Source organism: Vitis riparia, chromosome 2, assembly GCF_004353265.1.
Source record: "Vitis riparia cultivar Riparia Gloire de Montpellier isolate 1030 chromosome 2, EGFV_Vit.rip_1.0, whole genome shotgun sequence".
Classification (NCBI taxonomy): Eukaryota; Viridiplantae; Streptophyta; class Magnoliopsida; order Vitales; family Vitaceae; genus Vitis; species Vitis riparia.
In genome coordinates this window covers 19385929-19409428 of record NC_048432.1, presented here as the reverse complement: position 1 = coordinate 19409428, position 23500 = coordinate 19385929, and the positions used below count along the sequence as shown (strand labels likewise).

At 31.8% G+C, this 23500-nt stretch overlaps 1 protein-coding gene across 1 annotated transcript; it reads left to right on the top strand.

Annotated features, from left to right (window-relative positions):
* The first annotated feature begins 19485 nt into the window (after nucleotides 1-19485).
* On the top strand, nucleotides 19486-22795 carry LOC117926620 (heat shock protein 83). The gene is made up of 4 exons (XM_034845789.1): nucleotides 19486-19738; nucleotides 20387-20528; nucleotides 20643-20923; nucleotides 21016-22795. The coding sequence occupies exons 1-4, from the start codon at nucleotides 19601-19603 to the stop codon at nucleotides 22564-22566; spliced, it is 2112 nt and encodes a 703-aa protein (XP_034701680.1). The 5' UTR covers nucleotides 19486-19600; the 3' UTR covers nucleotides 22567-22795.
* The last annotated feature ends 705 nt before the right edge of the window (nucleotides 22796-23500 follow it).

The window sequence follows — 23500 nt, the reverse complement described above, 5'->3', positions numbered from 1 at the left end:
AATGACAAGTTTATAGTCCAATATAACTAAAAATGGTCAAGAGTTATTTTATCATCTTATTTATATTTTTAATTTTAAAATAAAATGATAAAAAATTATAAATAAATAATAATATGTTGGTTCGGGTTTGGACAAGATGTTCACACCTTCAATTCATATCAATGGTGCTGATAATTTTTTTAACTCAACCCTAATTCTAACTCATTCACGCTATACTTGAAGTCCTATACAATATATCAAATTGAATCATTTTGATAACACATTTTTAAAATATTATTAAAATTGGAAGCTTTCAATTGCGCTAATAATCGCATGAAAAAAAAACACAAATATTAAGTTTTCTGAAAATTGTTTTAATAAAAAATTATAAATATAAAAGGTCGGCCTTTTTAAAACAAAGATCTCCTTTTTACCCCAAAGCTTGGGTATATCATTGGGGCGGATCTCATGGGCCTTTAGTTAAATTGGAAATGGTTCAGAGATTGGACCCCTCTAAATCGGGCTTCTATGATGTCGGTTTTGGGCCTGGGCTTTGCTTTGGGCCATTGATTTCATAGTTTATTTTTTCTTTTTCTCCTTTTAATTAATATAACGTAATAACTAATATGATATTTTTTATAAACAAAAATTAATTAATTAATAAGACAAAACTCTGATGTCATGTTTTAAAAGCAATATATAATGTTCAATTAATAATTATCTTAATTTTAAATTTATTAAAAAATAAGACAAAGTCATACTCAATAATTGGAAGAGTAAAGAAGACACCAACAAATTTGAGATTTTTAGATTTTGAAAATGAGGAAAACCAATGTAAAAGTTAATATCTATTTTTTATTGAAATGAACTTTAAGACACGAAGTATTTTATATTTTTAAATATTTTAATTAGAAAGGAAATCACTCTACCACTTATGTCCTTAAAAGGAAAAATAAAAAATAACAAATTAAATTACATTTATTTCTATTTTGAAAGTATTAATAAGAAATGAAAAATTATTCAAAAACTTATACAACTATTTTTTAGAAAAAATTCGAGAACAAATTCGGAAAAAAAAAAAAAAGTGAGATTAAGGGTTTACAACATTTTTTTTTCTAAACAATTGTATTTAAGATTTTTTTTTCAAAAGTAATTATAAATTTATTTTAAGAATAAAATTTATTTAAAAATTGAAATATAAAAAACAGATTTCTCAACAACTTATTTTATAATGTACACTATAAAAAAATGGGATAACCGATTAAAAGGGACAAAAATCCCTCAATATTTCAAAACTAACCCCCACCTTTTATAAGTCTCAAAAATGACCCAACTCGGACAAAAATACCCCTCAGCTATCTTTTTAGCCCATTTTCCCTCCAACTCCAATTGTCCCTTGTACCGCATCTCTTCCTTACCCTGCAAACCCATTGTTCCATCTCTTAACCTGCAAGAAAGAAATCACAAAGGACTTTTCCGTTTATTGCAAAAGAACAAAAAGGCAACGCAACACAAGGAAAAAACATAAAGTAAGTTTCATTGTTTCATTCTTTGATTTCAATTTTTCAAACTGTACATATGAACCTTCATCCATGAAATGAGAAGAAACCCTAAGTGTCTTATTTTGGTTCATTTTATTTATTTTTTAAATCAAACCCTATTTTTCATTTTTCTGATATTGTGTGTTGATTTAGTTCATGAAAATGGCAGAAAAAGAAAATTCTCTGATGAAAAATACGAAACAGAAGAGGTATAAAATTTTGGGAAAAAAGGGAAGTGAAACAAAGCAATGTTTGAAACATCGTCATCGTCATCAAAAAATGAGAAAAAATCAACTGATTCAATAAACATTAATTTTCTACTTGAAATTTTGGTTTTTAATTCTTTTTTAATTTTATCCCTTTTAATTGATTATCCTTTTTTTTATGAATTTATTTTTCATGAATTGATAATCTAATTGTTGAAAATTTTCTCAATGAGGTTATAGTCCAAGGTTTAAAGCAATATTTGAATGATTAGAAAAAAAACTAAACTTAACTACTATCAAGTTTACCATCAAAAGGTTTTGAAATTTTGTGTAATGAAGTTATTTTTTATGAATTTATATCGTATTTGAATATAATTTTTATGAAATTATTTTATCCAAATATTTAGAATTTTGATTTAAATATATATGTTAAGAAAAAATTGAACTGAACTGCTATCAAGTTCATTGTCAACAGGTTGCAATTTCAAAATGGTTTAGTTTTGTTTCAAGTTTCAATAAACACTATAATATTAATGTCTGTAATTTTTTGTAGCTGCAACTTAGTAAAATATAATAGCTTCAATTGCATTAGTAAAATAATATCTTTAGAATATTAGCATTTGACATGACATCATTAAATAATATGAAAATAAAGTCCATGTTAAGAAGTAATACGAAATGGTGGATTTAACATAGTTGGATAAGTTTGGTAATATAATTTTGCTCAATTTATATTGATATTTTTACAATTTGTTATTATCTTGCATATTGACATTCTTCCTCCTCTCTTATCTTTTATATCTAAAATACCTAAAGAGAAGTACTTTCCTGGAAAAATTGCATGTTTGTCTCACTTGGTAGCCATTGAAAATATTAAGAAGAAATTGACTGAACCACAATTAGAGATGTTTAGAAAATCATGTTTTGGTCATTTTTTACTCCTTCCCGAACTTATATTTTCAGCCCAAATTGTTCATCAATTGTTGTTACGTCAATGTGAAACCAAAAAAGACAATTAAATATGGATTTTATTAAAGTCAAAGGGCTTAAGATTTAGTAAAGAAGAGTTTGCATTGATTACAGACTTGAGTTCTAGTCCTATTCCAAACTGTGACAAAAAATCATTACGAATAATGGACACATACTTTAAAGGAGAAAACAAGGTGCGTAATGATGAATTGGAGAAAGTTTTTCTTTCTTTAGGAGATGAAAAAAAAAGAATAAGAATAAGAAAAATAAAAAATAAAAAAAGAATTTGAAGATGAAGATGTGATAAAGTTGACACTTTTGTATTTTTTTAAAGCATGTTTTATTTGGGAAAGAAGGGAAAAATTTAATAAATATGGAATGGTTGCTTTGGTTGATAATTTGAAGGCTTTTAACAAGTATCCATAGGGGGAGGGGGGGATTTATAATGAGAGGACACTATTTGGTTTGCAAAGAGCTTTGGAGAACCGGGTATCCAAATACCAAAATAAGAAGAAAACAAAAGGAGAAGCTGCAGTTAAAGCATTAGTCTTGTTGGATTTCCATATGCCTTCCAGGTTTGGGCATATGAGGCTATTCCACTTATTGGATTGAAATATGCCACTCGTGTATCTAAGAGCTATTCTCGAATATTAAATTGGAGTACAACAAGTGCTCCAAGGTCTACTGAGGTTGAAAAAGACTTTCTAGAGCCTCATGTAAGTAATTCTTTACCTTTAAATTTTAATAATGCAATTATAAATATTATTGTATTATTGTTTATTAATAATTATATTTGATTTGAACTTTGTAGTTAACTTTTCATTTGCTTCTAACACCCACTTTAGAGAAGCAACAACAAGACTATTACAAACATGTAGATAAACAAGGAGCTTCAGAAGAAATGTTGCACCAATCAAATGCCTCACAAGATGCCAAGAAGAATGACTTAAGGTATGAAAAAAACTCATCTGACACTGCTGCATATGTTGTTGTTGCTACTGCTGCAATGGTAGAAGAAACAACAAATGATGTAGTTTCCCCATCAATAGAGGTAACTTAACCTAAACTTAGCCATCATAAATAATGCATGCATGTTTTTTTTTTTTTTTTTGTACTTTATTTAATATAAGATGATCACTCCATAATTAACATGTGGAACCTGACCTTAACTAGTGTTAAGTTTATTATAAATAAACTTATAGGAAGTTAAGTCTGCAGGGATCATGAAAAAACCTAAATTTAACAAGTGTGTTATTTCAAAGTGAACAAACTTGTCATAATATATATATATATATATATATATATATATATATATATATATATATATATATATATATATATATATATATATATATATATATATATATATATATATATATGTGTGTGTGTGTGTGTGTGTGTGTGTGTGTGTGTGTGTGTGTGTGTGTGTGTGTGTGTGTGTGTGTGTGTGTGTGTGTGTGTGTGCAAAAATTATGGATAGAGTTTGTGAAATTCAAACAAAGCTAAGAGTTAAATTTCAGTCATTTAAAGAAAAAAATTGAAAGACTCAACTTGAATATGGATGAATTGAAACAACTTTTATTAGAATTTAGTGTCATGTTTACTTGTTTATAATTTCTAATACTTCAATGTTTTGACATTTGTGTTTTCTCATATTTATTATTATTGGGTGGTGTATGCAATTTTAGGTTAAGAGTTCAAATGAGGAACATGTTATGCATGACACTAGATTCAGAAAATCTAGTACAAAGGAAAAGGACAACAATATGGGTTTTGATTTCCAAACTGGAATTTTTGAGGATGTTATAGATGATGAAGTGGAGAGGAATGACATTCCCATGGATGTGAACATTGGTATGGAAGCTTCTACAAACCTTTAGCTTGCAGAAAAACACACGACTAAAGAGTTGAAAGATGATTACTCTAATGATGATCTAGTTATTGATATTGCCAAGTTGTTTGGTACCCCAACTATGTCGGCCAAGTTTTCAGTATATGTCATACCTCACCATCTATCTCCTGCCATTTTTAAGCAAAGACGTGAGATTAAAATGTCTCATATTTCGCAGTACCCTTTTACAGATCCCACTAAGAGAAAGAAACTAAGAAAAGAGATTGAAGAACCATTAACATTATTTGATCATTTGCGTCCAACATCTGAAGAAACATTAGAGTCCTTTCAAAAGTGGATGAGTGATGACCAAGGGTGATTTGTATGCATCCATGCTTGTAAATTTGTGTTCTTCACAAATTATAAAATTACTAATGTTTTTTCTACTTTGATGTCAAAGGTCCACAATTGACATTGACTACATGCATATAGATAAAAAAAATGGTTTCAATCATTGTCTAATCATGGTTCATGGCTTGCTGACACGGTTTGTAAATGATGCATTGTGTTTTTATTTATATTTATTATTATGTTCAGCTTACAACCAAATAATATAACTAATTTACTTTATTGTAATTGTTAGCACATTGATGTTGTCTTCTTCTTTTTCCGAAAACGGCGAATAGAAAATCCTCATATTTTTTCCCAAAAGTTTACCACAGTGGATACTATGTTTTGGGCATGTGTAATTTGAATTTTAGTTATCATTTTTAATTTTTTGTAATAATGAATCTTAAGATCTTGGTTATTTATTTATGTATATTAACTTTATTCTATGTAGCAAAATGCTCAAGTAAGATGGATTAAGCATGGCAAGAAATGGAACCAATTCAAATTACCATAAAATGACATTCTTATTGATTACGCCAATGGTTCGCAACCTCTTTATTCTATCAAATGGCCTGATATTGACATTGTGTATGTCCCCATCAATGTTTGGGCTAGTCACTGGGTATTAGGAGTTGTCCACTTTCATCAAAGGATTATATATGTATATGACTCATTGATGGGCATCAATAATAATGCAAGATTGCAAGTTGCCATTAAACCATTAGCCAAATTGTTGCCACATATATTGAATGCCATAGCATATTATGGGTTTCATGGTGACACAAAAGTTAACTACCAGGAATGGGAAATTGAACAACTGCAAGATATCCCTCAACAGGAAAATGAGTAAGTGATCTTAAATTTACTTTCATATCTTATGCACTTAATCCTTAATAATAGCCCTAACATTGATTATCTGTGTACCATGAAGTGGTGATTATGGCATGTTTGTTATCAAATATGTTGAATACTTAATGCACAACCATCCATTAAAGTCATTAACAAGTGCTCGAATAGACTGGTTTCGGGAAAAGATGGCAAAGTTATTTTATATGAAATACTTGCCTATGTAATGAATTCATGTTGATATTTCACATTTTGATAATGTAGTTGGATGGTTTGTTATATGTAATTGGATAGCTTGATATATGTAATTAGACATTTTGATAAATGTAGTTGGACAGCTTGATATATAAACTTGGATATTTTGATGAATGTAGTTCGATAGTTATGTATACAATTAACCTTTTAAACTAAACTTGACTATTATCAAGTTGTTTTGTGTACAAACTTTAAGGTAGTTAAGTCCACAGTCTTAATAGAACACTTGAACTTAACTACTATCAAGTTAACTATGAACAAACTTGACAGATATTAAGTCGAAGTCTATTCTAGAATAACATATTTAATCTGGACTTAACAAATATCAAGTTGATCTTCTATAGACTCATAGGAAGTTGTGTCTACAATTTCCATTTTAACCTGAACTTAACTATTGTCAAGTTGTTTTATGAACAAACTTGAAGGTAGTTAAGTCCACAATCTTAAAAAAAAAAAACCTGAACTTAACTATTGTCAAGTTGTTTTATGAACAAACTTGAAGGTAGTTAAGTTCATAGTTTTCAGACAAAACCTGAACTTAACTATTGTCAAGTTGTTTTATGTACAAACTTGAAGGTAGTTAAGTTTATAGTCTTTAAACAAAACTTGAACTTAACTATTGTCAAGTTGTTTTATGTACAAACTTGAAGGTAGTTAAGTCAACGGTCTTTAGACAAAACCTGAACTTAACTATTGTCAAGTTTCTTATCAATAAACGTGAGAACAGTTGAGTCCATAGTTTGAGAATAAACATGCAATTTTCATTCATACTTTATACATAACTCATCATAACATATATGTACAAAAGTAACAAATATTTCCATTTCTATGGGTATGCAAAAAAAAAAAAAAAAGATCATTATTACAATATTCATCAATGTGTTTATCCTATCACCTTATACAAAAAGTAACTTACATTTTCGTTCACATGGGTACCAAAAAAACAAAAAAAAAAAAACTCACTATTAAAATTTCCATTCCATGTAAGTTCATAGAGTGCCAAAGCTATCATGATATCAAGGGAATGGTCATTTGCATGTTTTCCGATTATGCCCATATTGACCACATCGACTACATCGAGATGTGCGCTTGCCCTCTCCACTAGAAGGAATTCTTACTTTCCTTGGTCTTCCTATTGGGCATCTCGTTTTAGGTGGTAACACAACTTTGTTACAAATATGATCAAGTATTACCTAATCTATTTCATTTCCAGTTGGATAAATACACTCTGAATATGAAGATAATAATGTTTTAGTAGTAAAATACTTGGAGCACAAAGTGTAACATGAAATGTTGTAAAATCTACAAGTAGCAATAACATGTGCACATGGAATATGATCAAATGGTCGACATGTGCATGAACGAGTGTCTAAATTCACTTGAGCACTAATGCCAGCATATTTAACATTACACTCGTTGGAGTTGATAGGTTCCACTAGATATGTTGTTGACATATTATACCTTGAACGAATTTCTCCATCAGTCCACATGGTAAGTTCAGCTAACATTGACATTGCTTGTTGTTGACGAGTCACAAACCATTTTTGAAGTAAGTTTCTCAATTCTTCAACCAATTGCAAATCTGGAAGATCTCTAGCATTTTTCAACACAGTATTAAGGCTTTTAACGATCCTTGGTGTCATGATATTATATCTTTTTTCAGTAGAATATGAACGTGTCCATTGATCAACTCCTATATCCATCAAATATCTTGCTGCTCTTGGGTCAATCATCTCTAGTTGCCCAAATATAAAATTAAACTCTGAAACACGATAAGTATGGGCAGCATCATGGAACAACTTATGAATTACAGGATTCTTGAAATTTGTCTTCAAATTTTGTCCAACGTGATAAGTGCAGACACCATGCGTCACATGGGGCAATACTTTCTGTACTGTTTTCTCAATGCTACCTTGTCGATATGATATCACAAACAAATCATCAATGTGTCCAATTGCATCATGCAGTTTTCGTAAAAACCACTCCCATGAGGCATCATTCTCTGAATCACCAATCCCAAAGGCTAAAGGGTATATCTGATTGTTGCCATCTTTACATGCTGCAATAAATAAAGTCCCTAAGTACTTTGCTTTAAAAATGTCCCATCAACTAAAACCACATGCCTTATTGATGTGTGAAACCCAACAAGAGATGCACCAATCGACATAAAAAAGTATTTGAAATGATTATCACAATTAGTAACTATATCAGTAATGTTACCAGGATTTTTTTGCTCTAAAACATAGAAATAGGATGGTAAAGTGTTATAAGACTCCTCAGGTGATCCCCTAATAGAACCTAGAGCAAGTTCTCTGGCTCTCCACGCCTTATCATAACTGATTTGAACGTCATATTGCTTTCGAATGTCTACTACAATGTCTTTTGATCAAAATTCACAACCAACCCCTTGATATGTTTCTCTTATACTCTCACCAATCAACCAACTACTTGCATGTCAATTGTCAGGAGACATCATATCTAACCGATAAGTGTGTATTGAATAGTATTTCATTATTTGAAACATATTGGAAATCACTAACTTGGTAGCACGAACTCGGCACTTGCATTTTTTATCAAAACATTTAACAAGCAATAACTTAGTAGTGGATTTAGTTGTTTTGAACTCAAACTTCCTTTTCAGAGCCATCATATACAACTTCCTTTGTAATTCTTTCTTACTTGAGTATATTTGATGCTCTTCTAGATGGTCATCACTAATTCTACTAACCATAGGTTGTCGCATCATGTTTTGTTCTTCATTTGCTACACCTTCGATTATAGTGGGATTGTCATGTATGAAACCATCATTTGTATCAATCATGGTCAAGATTTATGCACTCTGAGCTGAACTAGTTCTGAATGAGCCAATTTGGGTCACTTGCTTATTATTAGTAGGGTTAGCATCCATCCTATAATCCTCCTCATTAATTGCAGTCTCATTCATGTTACAATCATGAACTTTATACCCTTCAAGTGACTCATTTTGAAATCTTGGACCATTTTCACCATCAACAATAAGAGTTTCAACTGACTCACAATAAATGTGTTTACTTTTATGCATCAACATTGAGTTCTCATTCAATTCTTTATCAATCTCAGAAGACATATTGGTATCAGAGCAAGGCTTCTTACTTAAGATTTAACCGTCTAAGAAGTAATGGTTAATCCACCAAGCTCATCTCACATTGAAAGTTTTTCAACCACCTGACCTCCACTTTTCACGGGAACCGATTATCCCTATTGGAAAACTAAAATGACTTGGTTTCTCCAATCTATTAATCTTGATTTATGGGATGTCATTGAAGATGGTTCCCACATTCCTTCAAAATTAGAAAATGGAGTGATGGTTCCAAAACCTAAGCATGAATGTGATGAACTTGATAGAAAGAAAGTTCAATTGAATACCAAAGTCGTTTTTATCTTACATTGTGCTATTGATAGAAATGAATTTAATCATATTTGGCAATGTAAGTCGGCTAAAGAAATTTGGAGACTATTAGAAATCACTTATGAGGGAAACAACCAAGTTAAAGAGTCTAGAATCAATATCCTTGTGCATGATCATGAATTATTTTCTATAAAGGATTTTGAATCTATTGTAGAGATGTTTTCTAGGTTCATGGTGATTGTGAATGAACTTGAAGCCTTGGGAAAGACATACACCGAAGTAGAGAAAGTCATGAAGATCTTAAGGTCTCTACCAAAGAAATGGGAAACAAAAGTGACGGCTATTCAAGAAGCAAAGGATCTCACCAAACTCTCACTTGAAGAACTCATTGGGTCACTCATGACTTATGAGATAAAGTTGAACAATCATCAAAGAGTTGAAGAAAATAAGAAAAGTATAGCTTTTATGGCTTCAATAAATGATGATGAAGAGGAAGAGAGTGAAAGTGAAAGTGATGAAGACTCCATGGAAGAAGAATGCACAAATGAGGATGCCAACATGTGCTTTATGGCTTTGGAAGAACATCAAGATGAGGTAAACTCCAACTCTAACCATTTTGAATTTCAAGATGTACTTCAAAAATTATATTTTGATCTTGAAAAACTTGATTTCAAAAATATCTCTCTCAAGAAAAAGAATTCTTGTCTTCAAAATGAGCTCAATGAGCATAATGAAAATTTTGAAAATATTGAGAAGGCAAAAATCTCTTTTGAAAAGGAAAATGAGGAGTTAAAAATTCTCAAATGGCCAAAAGACTTTTGATATGATTTTGGCAAATCAAAAATGCATTTTTTTTTATATATAAAAAGAGGCTAGCCCACAAGTCTTTCAAAAATCAAAATTTTCTTTTTGAGAATTATTTTGTAAATGAAGCCTCTAGTTTTTCACCTTCAACTATTTGCAATCATTGTGAAAAATGAGGTCACATTAGTGATATTTGTCCCTTAAGGAAATTCTTTCATGTTCTTCAAAACTCTAAACTATTTTGGATTCCAAATGGAAGAAAGACTAACCCTCTAGGACCCAAAAAGATATGGGTACCAAAGGTTACTTAATTTGTTTTGTAGGGATCCATGCAAGAAGGAGAATATGCTTACCTTGGAAAGAATGCATTGATAATATTGGTAATGGTATCCCTTCTAAAGCTTAATTTGAAATATCATTTTGCTAACACTTGATATATTTTTGGTATATTAATAATATAACATTTGGTATCACTTTGATAATATTGGTACATTTGTTAAACCAAGGTTTGGATTAAAAAGAAGATTTTTTTTTTTATACCTAGGTAAAATTCAATGATCATGTGCTTGTATACCCTAAAAGTGTTATTCAATGCATGTTATATATCTTTTTAAATGCATATGTTCTCCCATATATTTTTTTTCCAAATCATGCTTTAAATTGGGAATGCTCTAAGGATGAGCAATCTTTTATTTGGAAACTATTCTCAAATGAAAAAGGGGGATATGCATTTTCATGAGGAATTATATTTTTTATCATGTGATTTCCCTTATATACTTTATTGAAACTTTTTGTTGATGACAAAAATGGGGAGAAGTAATGGTAGGTTGCTAACTTGGGAAGAAATGTCAATATTGTTTTAGCAATTCTATTCATATTGATGCTATGAGCTTTATTGGTTGTATTTGTATGCATCATATTTAATAATAATGTCTTGCCAAATTGCTAAATTGCTATTTATGTTTGATTATATCTTTTTTAGCATCCTTAATATACTCCTTGAAGTTTCTAAACTTGAATATTTTTCTAAATTCAAAGGAGCATATATTAAGGAGGAACTTTTTAGCAACCTTGGTTTTGTCATCATAAAAAATGGGGAGATTGTGAAACCAAGGTTTGGTTAATCTTGATTTTGATGATAACAAAACAAGGTTTAGTACTAATGATTATATTTCAAGTGTGATTAGGCAAGACGATTTCCAAAGTGGCAATCACAAAGACAAATCAAACCAAGGAGAAATCATGAAGAAGAAGACCACCTCAAAGAGAAGTGTTTTTCAAGACCCAAGCTTCATAAGATCTCTTTATAAGGTTGTTGGTGCACTAGGATTTTCATGTATTACATTCTTTACTTATGCACCAAAATCATCCAAGAGTTATTTTGTTTTAAATATTTTAAGAATTGGATGATTTCATGTTTTTCAACTAAAACCTTGTGTTAAATGTTTTTCAAACTTGTTTTAAAATGTTTTAAGTTGAAAAAGTTGGTTGTTGAGCCAAAAAACGGCTCAACTGGTTGAATCGGGTAAGGAACCGGTCGACCACAAGCTCAATCGATCGAGGTCTGGGTCGACCCCCAACTCAACCAATCGAGGTCCGAGTCGACCCACAGTTCAATCGGTCGAGGCCCGGGTAGACCCCAACTCAACTGATCGAGGGTGAAAGAACTTTCTCTTTTTTCCAGAATGGTTGTTCAACATGTCATGGCTGTTCAACCGGTCATGGTTGTTCAACCGGTCAAGGTTGAACTTCAACCGGTTGAGGTCCGGTCGAGGTCCAACGGTCACTTGCCAAGCATTAAATGCTAACGGCTAGTCAACCGATCGACCCCTAGCTCGACCGGTCGAACCCCCAAACGGCTAGTTTGGCTTTTCTTTTCTATAAAAAGGCTTCAATCTTCATTGTTTAAAGAGTTTAACCTTCTCAAACCTTTCTTGAATATATTTGAGCCTTGGAAGAGTGTTTTTTAGTGCACCATTGTTCTAAAACTTGCATATCCTTAGTGCACCTTTCAATCCTAGTTTTCTTGTATCATTTGAGTTTAAAGTTCTTGTGCTAGGATTTTTGTGAGATCATTTATTTGTAAACCTTTGAGAAGAAGTTTCTCAAGAGTGTGGTATTTATTGAGAAGTGTAAAGAGTGCTTGGAGCCAAAAGTCCAAGAGGGTGAATTGGAACCATAATCCAATTGTATTGCTTGAAGGCTTGGTTTGGAAGCCTTGAATTAGTGGAACCTCAAGCTCGGGATTGAAGCTAGAGAAGAGTGGATGTAGATCGAGTTGCGCCGAACCACTATAAACTCTTGTGTTTGCATTATCTCTTTCCTATTCTTTAATTTATATGCAATTGTCTTTATATTGCTCATTATATACTTGCATATAATTGTCTCTTACATTCATATAGTTTAAATTTGCAAAAAGAGACCATCACCCTATTCACCTCCCCCTCTCCCTCCCTCCCTCCCTCCCTCTCTAAGGTGATTACCATAGGTTGGATTAGCCTAATATTCCTAACACATGATATTCAGAATAAGAATTGCAAATTGATTTTTGATTGTGATTATCAATTCTCTTTTCAACTGTGATGCATAATGGAACAGGCAGCTTACCATTTGTACAATTTAAACCAATAATCCCCATCATCAGTTAGTTGTATAGGACTTGTGGGTATGTTGGCATTGAATACATACTTCATTGAAAGAAAACAATTCGTTGGATCTAGCTTCAGAATATGATGGACAACCCCTAATAACTCTTTATATGATATAGTTTTCGGGATCTCAATGCCTTTACCTTTACTCCCTTCGAAATAGAAAGCATTTCCATCTCGTACCCATTCTTCTTCATATAAAAAGCATTATTCCTACTTTATCAACCACTGAAATAACAAAATAATTCAATTAGTTGCATCAACATATAATATGAGAATATTTTTTAGTTACATCATAGTATTAGCATCAATAAGTAGGTATTAATTTTAAAAAACTCATTCATTATTAAATACTTATTATTTCATTACACATATTTATTTTTTTAATAAACAACAAATAAATAATATTATTAATCATCTTTACTACCTCAAATAATACCAATAATGCTATAGAAATATAATGTATATAGTTATTAAATAAATTCAGATATTGTAACTCTCAACTATTTTAAATAATAAAAATATATTTATTTACTAAAATATTGGTTATGTTGTAATTCATTTAATGTCAAGGGTAATTTGCAAATGATTCAACTCAAATTGAGTATAATTAAATAAAATAACAATAATATAATGTTACTATAAAATAACTATATACAATCTTAACTTACGTCAAGTTCAACTTAACATATGTCAAGTTCAACTTAATATCCGTAAGGTTTTGGTATATAACTAAAAAAGATAACTTTATATATTATATCAAAACCCTATTAACACATATATTTACATCTATATAAAGAACAAATATGCAAACATTACCAAAACCATCATAAAATTCCATAAGTTTTATTACTTACCATCATTTGATTTTTCCATATGGACAATGTTTCTCCACACTACACTTTTTAAGCTGATTGTTTCCTTCTTTTAATCCATTTTTTCATGGTTGTAAATGATATTAAAAAAATTATAACAATTTCAAACTTATTTAAATACTTACTACATCTCATTAAATGTTTGAAAATATTCAATAAATAAAGCATGAAAGGAAAAAACTATGGAAACAAAAATAAACGTACATTGTTATCCAGCCACAACTTTAAGAGCTTTAAATTGAAGAAATCTGAAAATAAACTATGTGTGAAACTTGAAGAAATGTGCTGAAAATAGAGAAACAGGAATAACAGGAGAAAATGAAAAAAATAAGAAGAAAGTGGAAGAAAGAATAAAAAAGAGGTGAAGGGAGGGAAATAAAATTAGAATGGGAGGGAAAAAGGAGTTGATGTAGCTGAGGGGTATTTTTGTCCAAATTGTGTCATTTTGGAGGCTATTAAAAGTGGGGAGGTTAGTTTTACAATATTGAAGGATTTTTGTCCCTTTTAATAAGTTATCATTAAAAAAATTTAGTGTTGTAAAATTATAAAGTGAAATGAGAAGAAAACAAGAAAGAGAAATTAGAACATAGAAGGAGAATAGAATTTTCATTAGAGGTATCTCCCTTTTATAGGGAGTCACAAAGAGATATACATTAATATGGATGATCATTCACAAGTTCCCATAATCCGATAAATTCTCATATTTTATAACACTTCCCCTTGTATGATCATAAGAATATGTCTAATTAAAACCTTACTATGAAAAACCCTAGTGAAGGAAAAAGAGTACAATATTCTTTTGGATTACTATAACTGCCTCGTTAAAAACCTTCCCAATAAAACTCAGTGGGACAAAACCTGAATGAAGGAAAAAAAGAGTACAGTATATCCATATTATCATTCTCCCCCTCATGTAAACATGATTATGATTTTTTCAACATTTCAAATGGTAGATTTCTCAATCTTCGTATTCCAAAGTCATACCTTAACTTTTTCAATGTGGTCAAAGGTAATGCCTTTGTGAATAGATTGGCTAGATTATTGCATGATCGAATCTGTTGAACATCGATCTCACATTTCTTTTGGAGTTCATGAGTATAGAAGAATTTAGGGAGATATGCTTAGTTTTGTCACCTTTTATGAATCATCTTTTAATTTGTGCAATACAAGCATCATTATCTTTATGTAACATGGTTGCATTGCCTTTGATGGAAGGTAGTCCACATGTTTCTTGTATATGTTGAATCATTGACCTTAGCCATACACATTCATGACTTGCTTCATGAATTGCAAGAATTTCTGAATGATTTGATGATGTGGCCACCATTGTTTGTTTGATAAATCTCCATGAGATAGCAGTATCATTGTAATTAAACACATACCATGTTTGTGACTTACCTTTATATGGATATGAAAGATATTCTGCATCTGCATATCCAAACAATTGTTGCTTTGATTCTCTTGAATAAAATAAACCCATATTAGTAGTTCTACAAAGATAACGTAATAAATGTTTGATACCATTCCAATGTCTTCGAGTTGGAGTGGAACTATATTTTGCTAATAAATTGACAGAAAATGCAATGTTTGGATGTATACAATTGGCAAGATATATAAGTGCACCAATATCACTAAGATATGGTACTTCAGGACCAAGTAATTCTTCATCCTGTTTTACAAGGACGAAATGGGTCTTTTTTCACATCAAGTGATCAGACAACCATTGGAGAACTTAAAGGATGCGCTTTATCCATATAAAAATGCTTCAAAACTTTCTTAATGTATGTTGATTGATGTACTAAAACTCCATGTGAAAAATGCTCGATCTGCAGGCCGAGACAAAATTTATTTTTCCAAGATCTTTCACCATTTCTTATGGAGGTCACTTGGAAAGTGAAAGTAATATTATTTTGATCCCATTTTTCTCCTGTGTATACATAACTTATTGAGATATCACAATTTTAAGGTACTTATGCCTCTTCAGGGGCTTTTCGTTTAATATGTGCCTCTTCAGGGGCTTCTTGCTCAATATGTGCCTCTTCAGGGGCTTCTTGTTCAATATGTGCATCTTCAAGGGCTTCTTGTTCAATATGTGTCTCTTCAGGGGCTTCTACATTATTTGTGCCTCTTCTGGGGCTATAGATTTATCAATTTTAAACTGATCAATTATTTTTTTATGACTTCTTTTAGAATGCCAAGTTTTTCTTGGGTTCTTCTCTTCCGGGGAGTTACATCCTTTGAGCTGACAGGTCTACCATGCTTCAGGCATATCTTAATTAATTTATTAACTGTCTTACAAGGACATCAATCTGTGCTGGAGTATTTGCAGTCGGGATATATGACTTTGTTACTTTCTTTGTATCAATGAATGCATCTTGTAATTAATTCGCAAGATTTTGCAAACGAATGATCCTTTGAACTTCTAGTTCACATTGATTTGTATGAGGATCAAGATGAGTCAAAGTCAATGCATTCCAAATAATTTCACGTTGTTCTTCTGGAACTAGCTCTTCTACCCCTAACGACGAGAAAAAAGTATATAGGTAGACTAGTCACTAACTAAAAACTTCTGGTTTATGATGTACATTCATATGACATTTTACCCTAGGGGACCAAGTTGGTCTTACAAGATTCTTCTGGATCTATCATCGTATAAAGTGTCATTCACATGGAATCAAATACTACTAGTAACATAGTATAAGCTTTTCTGGAGCCTTTAATCAGGTTTCTATCACCTGATATAGTATTAACATTGTTTGTCATCAATGTTGTGTAATGAATGAGACAAGAGTTTCATCAAAGTAACAAGTCATAAAACATTGTTATAAAGACCTTGTCTTTATATAGTCAAAGAAATATTATCATAGAGAAAGAGCTAAAATCAATGAAAAAATATTAGTCATTGATGATGACATAATAAGTTGTGTAAAAGCAATGAGAGCATATATAACACAATAAAACAAACATGAAAAGATAATTTGAAGTTATATATTTCTTAAATAATCTCACACATTTGATTTTGTAAGTGTAGAACATTTATTCATGAAATAATGAGGAAGTATTTCAATAATCAAACTAATTATAGTGATAGATCAATAATTTTATTCAAAATATTATTATGATCTAAATCAATGTGCAAAAATTAATTCATAAATCAAAATTTCAAGAGAACATATCATGATTTAAAACATCTTGTTATCTCAAAACTTTAATTGAAATACTACAAATCCATTCGAACATATATGTAAAGATATAACATAATATATTGAGAACAATAGTTGAACCTATTGTAATTTCAAAATTATTTTAGATAATGAAATTATTGCATTAATAAAAATACCATATGTGGCAACATGCAATAATATATGTAAATTTTTCTATTAATGACAGTATAACTTCTAATAATAGAAATTTATAAAAATTATCAAACACTTACCTATTTGTATAACTTGATATACAAAAATATTAATCTTTTGATAATATGTAAATATTATTTATATGTTTGTTATCATAGCTTCAGGCTATAATATATTTCATTATAACTTTTGGTTATATAAATTTCATAAAGTTGTACAAAATTGTTAGTTAACAATTTTGTTCTCTATAGTTTCTAGCTATAAGAAAGTACATATTAACAACTTTGGCATAACCTTTGATTAGCACATAGAATATTAATCTTCTTATTTTCATAACTTCGGGTTATGAATAATAATATTTATATAACTTCTAGTTATATAACAAAATTAAAAAAATTATGTATCTTCTAGGCACATAGTTGTTCATTGACAATTTTGTTTTGTATAACTTCTAGTTATACAAGAGAATTAGAAATTGTATGCATAGCTTCTGGCTATGAAACAATTGTTAATAAAAATTGTTTTTCATAATTCCTGTTATGAAAAATAAGTGAGTACGAAATAAAAATAAAAAAACCAATATTTTTCATAACTTTGAGTTATGATTATTTTGTCAAAATAAGAAAATATTCAAATTTATACATAGCTTCAAGCTATGAACTATTTATTTATAACATCTAGTTACACAATATAATTAAAAGAAATTAAAGAAATTAAAAGTTAACATCTTTCATAGCTTCAGGTCATGATTATTTTGTCAAAACAAGAAAATATTTAAATTTGTACATAGCTTCAGGCTATGAACTGTTTTTATTTATATAAATTTGTGTATACCTTCAAACTATGAACTATTCATTGGGTAGATTTGTACATAACTTCGGGTTATGAACATTTATTTATTTATTTATTTCATAGCTTTTGACTATAATATTGTTTGGTATAACTTCCAATTATACCGTATAATTAAAAATAAATAATTAGGAATCATATACATAACTTTTGGTCATGTATTTGTAATTCTGTAATTTTTCCTCATAACTTTTAGTTATAGGAATTGCATATATTTTTCATAACTTCTGGTTATGAATTTACCCCATAATTTGTAATTTATCTCATAACTTCTGGTTATAGGGATTGTACAATATTTATGTATTCAAATAAAATAAATGAAAAAAATCAATAAAATAAAAAATCATGATATAAGTTTATCACATATCTTTTTATGAGAAAGAAGAGAGAATAATCTTTTTATTTCTCTGAAGATAAAAGTCTTTATATTTCTCTGAAGAGAAGAGTCTTTATATTTCTGTAAAGAGAAAAATCTTTCTATTTCTTTGAAGAGAAGAAAGATCTTTTCTAAAGACTAATCGTAGAAGAAGAAAACAAGAAAGAGAAATTAGAACGTAGAAAGAGAATAAAATTTTCATCAAAGGTATCTCCTTTTTATAGGAGTCACAAAGAGATAACATCAATACGAATGATCATCCATAAGTTCCCATAATCCGATAAATTCTCATATTTTATAACATTTAAAATATTTTTAATTTTTTTCATAGTATTTTTAAAAAAACACATTAAAATTGATTTTATTTTTTTTAAAAAAAAAAACTATTTAGAACAAATTTTCAAACTGTAGATGAATTTTTAACCTAAAAATTTGGTTTTTGTAGTAAAAAAGTAGGAAAAGGTTTTTCAAGAATAAATCCATAAAAATTTATAGTTTATTATTCAAAAATTCATACATTTAGATTTTGTTTAATTTTCATAAAGTAACAATGAAAGAAAAAAAATATTTAAAAAATAATTATTTTAAGAACACAATATCAAATAAAATCAAAATTAATTAAAAATTTATACATTTCAAATTAATTAATTTTTATATCAAAAAATTAAAATAAATGAAATGAGTTTAAAATAACATCTAAAAATAATTCATTACCCTTAAATCTATTTTTGAATTTTTTTCTTTTCTTTTTCCTCCCACATTTCTCTTCCTTTTTTTTTCATCACATTTCTCTCAAATTTTTGAGCAATCAAACGTGGCCTTATCCCTTTTTGTTTGGAGAACAAATTTCTTGTTTTTTTAAAAAAAATTAAAACCGAAACACCATCCTCAAAATTGGTTCCATGTCATCCCTTTTATTTTTTATTTTTAATCTTTGCCATCCTGGATCCAGCTCAGCATTTAGGGAGAGAGCATGAGATGACAACAATAATAAAGAAGGTTCCAGAACCACACCTAAAATAGACAATAAAATGAAAATAGAAGAAGGCTCTAGAATTTGGAAGCAAATTCCAAAACCTCCCGACCACGCCACCTTTCGTTCCCACGTACTAGCCAGCTGAAGAAGCTCCAGAAGCATCCATTCTTGCTATAAATACTCCCTCACACTCCTCTCAATTTGTCAGGTATACGCACAGTCCAATCACGATACAGCGAGCGTTCAAGTTCTCACAGTGCCGGTTTTCGATTGTTGGATAAGGAGAAAGTCAGAGAAAGTCGTCGGAATCAATGGCGGATGTGGCAATGGGTGAAGCAGAGACCTTCGCTTTTCAGGCTGAGATCAACCAGCTTCTCAGTCTCATCATAAATACCTTTTACAGCAACAAGGAGATTTTTCTTCGCGAACTCATCAGCAATGCCTCTGATGTAAGCACATTTCTTTCAATTGCCTATATAAATTGTTTCATTTTTGTGGAATTTATTCTTCCTTTTTTTTCCCTCCTTTTATCTCTCGCTCTTGCTGAGAAAGTGTGGAAAATGAAAGAATTAGGAATTTTGAATCACGGGTTTTGGTTGCTTTAGGTGTGAGGTATTTGGTTAAAGCATCGTGTGGTTTTTCTGGAAGCCAATATCAAGCATACTGGATCCGAAGTTTTTCTTTTGTTCTTTTGTTTATTTCTAAATTTTATAATTTTACTTTTTCATTTTTCTTCCGTTCCTTGAGTTTTTTGCTACTAGCTATGAGTTTTGGCTTGATGTGAGGCGGAAGGATTTTCAAAATTTTCAGATTACAAAGCACGGTTGAGGCCTTCGAATTTGACCGATTTGTTATTTAACAACTGTTTCCTTTTGACAATAATAAAATGGAAATGAAGCTGAAAATGTATGAAAAACGGTTGATGAAGAGTTTGAGGGTCGCATTGTTGTATTTGGTGTTTTAGAGAAAGCAATTGCCAGAGAAAGAAAAAGCCACCAAACAGGCCAACAATCTTTCTTTTACTTGTTTTTCTTAGCAGTCTCAGAGTTTGTGCATTTGGTATTTGAGACTAATATGGTCAAATTTTGGTTCTTTAGGCATTAGATAAGATCCGATTCGAGAGCCTGACAGACAAGAGCAAGCTTGATGCTCAGCCAGAGCTTTTTATTAGGCTTGTTCCTGACAAGGTCAATAAGACCCTTTCAATCATTGATAGTGGCGTCGGCATGACCAAAGCAGGTATGATGAATAAGTCAACTTAATTTAGTTAAGCAACTTGTATTCTAGAAATTTTCATTCGAGTCTAATTCTCAATTCTAAAATATTGATGGAATTCCTCTGTTTTGCTGTTAGATTTGGTGAACAACTTGGGAACTATTGCACGATCCGGAACAAAAGAATTCATGGAGGCATTGCAGGCTGGGGCTGATGTGAGCATGATTGGGCAATTTGGTGTTGGGTTTTACTCGGCTTACCTAGTTGCCGAGAAGGTTATTGTGACAACCAAGCATAATGATGATGAACAATACATCTGGGAGTCTCAAGCTGGTGGATCCTTCACAATCACCAGGGATGTTAATGGAGAACAACTGGGTAGAGGAACTAAGATCACGCTCTTCCTCAAGGAAGACCAGGTAAGAATAGCAATACCCTTTATAAAATTGGACTTTTTTTGAAAGAAATATTGAGTTTAGTTTATTGATATAATCTGTATTGATGGCCGCAGATGGAATACTTGGAGGAGAGGAGATTGAAGGACCTGGTGAAGAAGCACTCTGAGTTCATTAGCTACCCAATCTACCTCTGGACTGAGAAGACCACTGAAAAAGAGGTCAGTGATGATGAAGATGACGAACCCAAGAAGGAAGAGGAGGGTGATGTTGAGGAAGTGGACGAGGAAAAGGAAACCAAGTCCAAGAAGAAGAAGGTGAAGGAGGTTTCTCATGAATGGCAACTTATTAACAAGCAAAAGCCCATTTGGTTGCGAAAGCCTGAGGAGATCACAAAGGAGGAATATGCCTCCTTCTACAAAAGCCTAACCAATGATTGGGAAGAGCATCTTGCTGTAAAGCACTTCTCCGTTGAAGGGCAACTAGAATTCAAGGCTATTCTTTTTGTTCCAAAGAGGGCTCCTTTTGATCTTTTCGACACCAGGAAGAAGATGAACAACATCAAGCTATATGTTAGGAGGGTGTTTATTATGGATAATTGTGAAGAGCTTATTCCTGAGTATCTTGGATTCGTGAAGGGAGTTGTGGATTCAGATGATTTACCACTCAACATCTCTCGTGAAATGCTACAACAGAACAAGATCCTCAAGGTGATCAGAAAGAATCTTGTGAAGAAGTGTATCGAGATGTTCAATGAAATTGCCGAGAACAAGGAGGATTACAACAAATTCTATGAGGCATTCTCCAAGAACCTGAAATTGGGAATTCATGAAGACAGCCAGAACAGGGCTAAGCTAGCTGAGCTGCTCAGGTACTACTCAACAAAGAGTGGTGACGAGCTGACGAGCTTGAAGGACTATGTGACAAGGATGAAAGAGGGCCAGAAAGACATCTATTACATTACTGGTGAGAGCAAGAAGGCTGTGGAGAACTCCCCCTTCTTGGAGCGGCTCAAGAAGAAGGGCTATGAAGTACTCTTCATGGTTGATGCCATTGATGAGTACGCTGTTGGGCAGTTGAAGGAGTATGATGGGAAGAAGCTGGTTTCTGCAACCAAAGAGGGCCTTAAACTTGAAGATGAGACGGAGGAAGAGAAGAAGAAAAAGGAGGAGAAGAAAAAGTCCTTTGAGAGCCTTTGCAAAACCATTAAGGACATTCTTGGAGACAAGGTGGAGAAAGTGGTTGTGTCCGAGAGAATTGTGGATTCGCCTTGCTGCCTGGTCACAGGAGAATATGGATGGACTGCTAACATGGAGAGGATCATGAAAGCTCAGGCCCTGAGAGACAGCAGCATGGGGTCTTACATGTCTAGCAAGAAGACGATGGAGATCAACCCAGACAATCCCATAATGGAGGAGCTGAGGAAGAGAGCTGAGGTAGATAAAAATGACAAGTCAGTGAAGGATTTGGTGCTGTTGCTCTTTGAAACTGCCCTCTTGACTTCTGGGTTCAGTCTTGATGACCCCAACACATTTGGAGCAAGAATTCACAGGATGCTGAAGCTGGGTCTGAGCATTGATGAGGATGAGGCTGGAGGTGATGACACTGAAATGCCACCACTGGAGGAGGAAGGAAACGAGGAGAGCAAGATGGAGGAAGTTGACTGAAAAATTAATGTCGCCATAAAGAAGAAGAAGAAGAAGAAAGCAGTCAATTTAAGAGATCATAAGTGTCGTCCACCCGTTTTGTCTCACTGTCTCTTTCCGTTTTTCTTTTCTGTCTTCTGTCTTCTGTCTTCTGTTTCCCTTCGTCTCTATGTTGTTGTTAGTTGCTGTCACCCCTTCTATTTGTAGTTATATCGAGAATCAATACAACATGAATCAAATCAGTTAGCCATTCACTATGCTAATGCGAAATAGATCGATTCCATTGGATGGAAAAGGTGTCAATTACGCCTATTCTTGCCTTTGTTGAATGTGATGTCTCAAGTGTTAGAACTAGAGTTGTGTCAATGCAAGAAGGATGGATGTCTTATAGCATTTGCTAGCTAAACTTTTATCCAATAAAGCCTTTGACATGTTAATATACGAGGCAGTGGTGTTTGCAATTCGTAACAAGGCTATTTAAGCTAGAAATGTATGTTAGAACAGAGAATTAGCATGCCTGCATAGCAATGTTTCTTGTAAAAAATTAATGGGCTACGGGTCTAGTAGCAAAGAAGACAAGGAAATATATACTCTCCCCATGTTACGGAAGAATTTGAAGATTAGAAAACAGTCTTGCAGAAGGTCAATTCATGTCCTTATCCTTGCTTATACTTAATTGGCTCCGGTAAGAATGAGAGTAAGATCCTGAGCGCAACAACAACCAATACAAAAATTCATTGTTGAACGAAAAGCCAAACTGAGGGTACATACTTGGATACACGATCAGCTATGGTAAGAAGGTTACCTAGTCTTGAGTGATACTTCTCTCAAAGTTGCAATATCACATGACAACCATGATAGCAGCACTAGAGGTCATTCAGGGGTGCACAAGACTTATCCTCGCATCAACGATACAGAATGGGGATGCGAGATCTCCATGGGCTGTATTGATGGA

Coding starts and splice junctions, on each gene's coding strand:
- LOC117926620 (XM_034845789.1), top strand. CDS start 19,601: ATGGCGGATGTGGCAATGGGTGAAGCAGAGACCTTCGCTTTTCAGGCT. Junction 19,739..20,386: donor TCATCAGCAATGCCTCTGAT/GTAAGCACATTT, acceptor TTGGTTCTTTAG/GCATTAGATAAGATCCGATT. Junction 20,924..21,015: donor TCTTCCTCAAGGAAGACCAG/GTAAGAATAGCA, acceptor TGATGGCCGCAG/ATGGAATACTTGGAGGAGAG.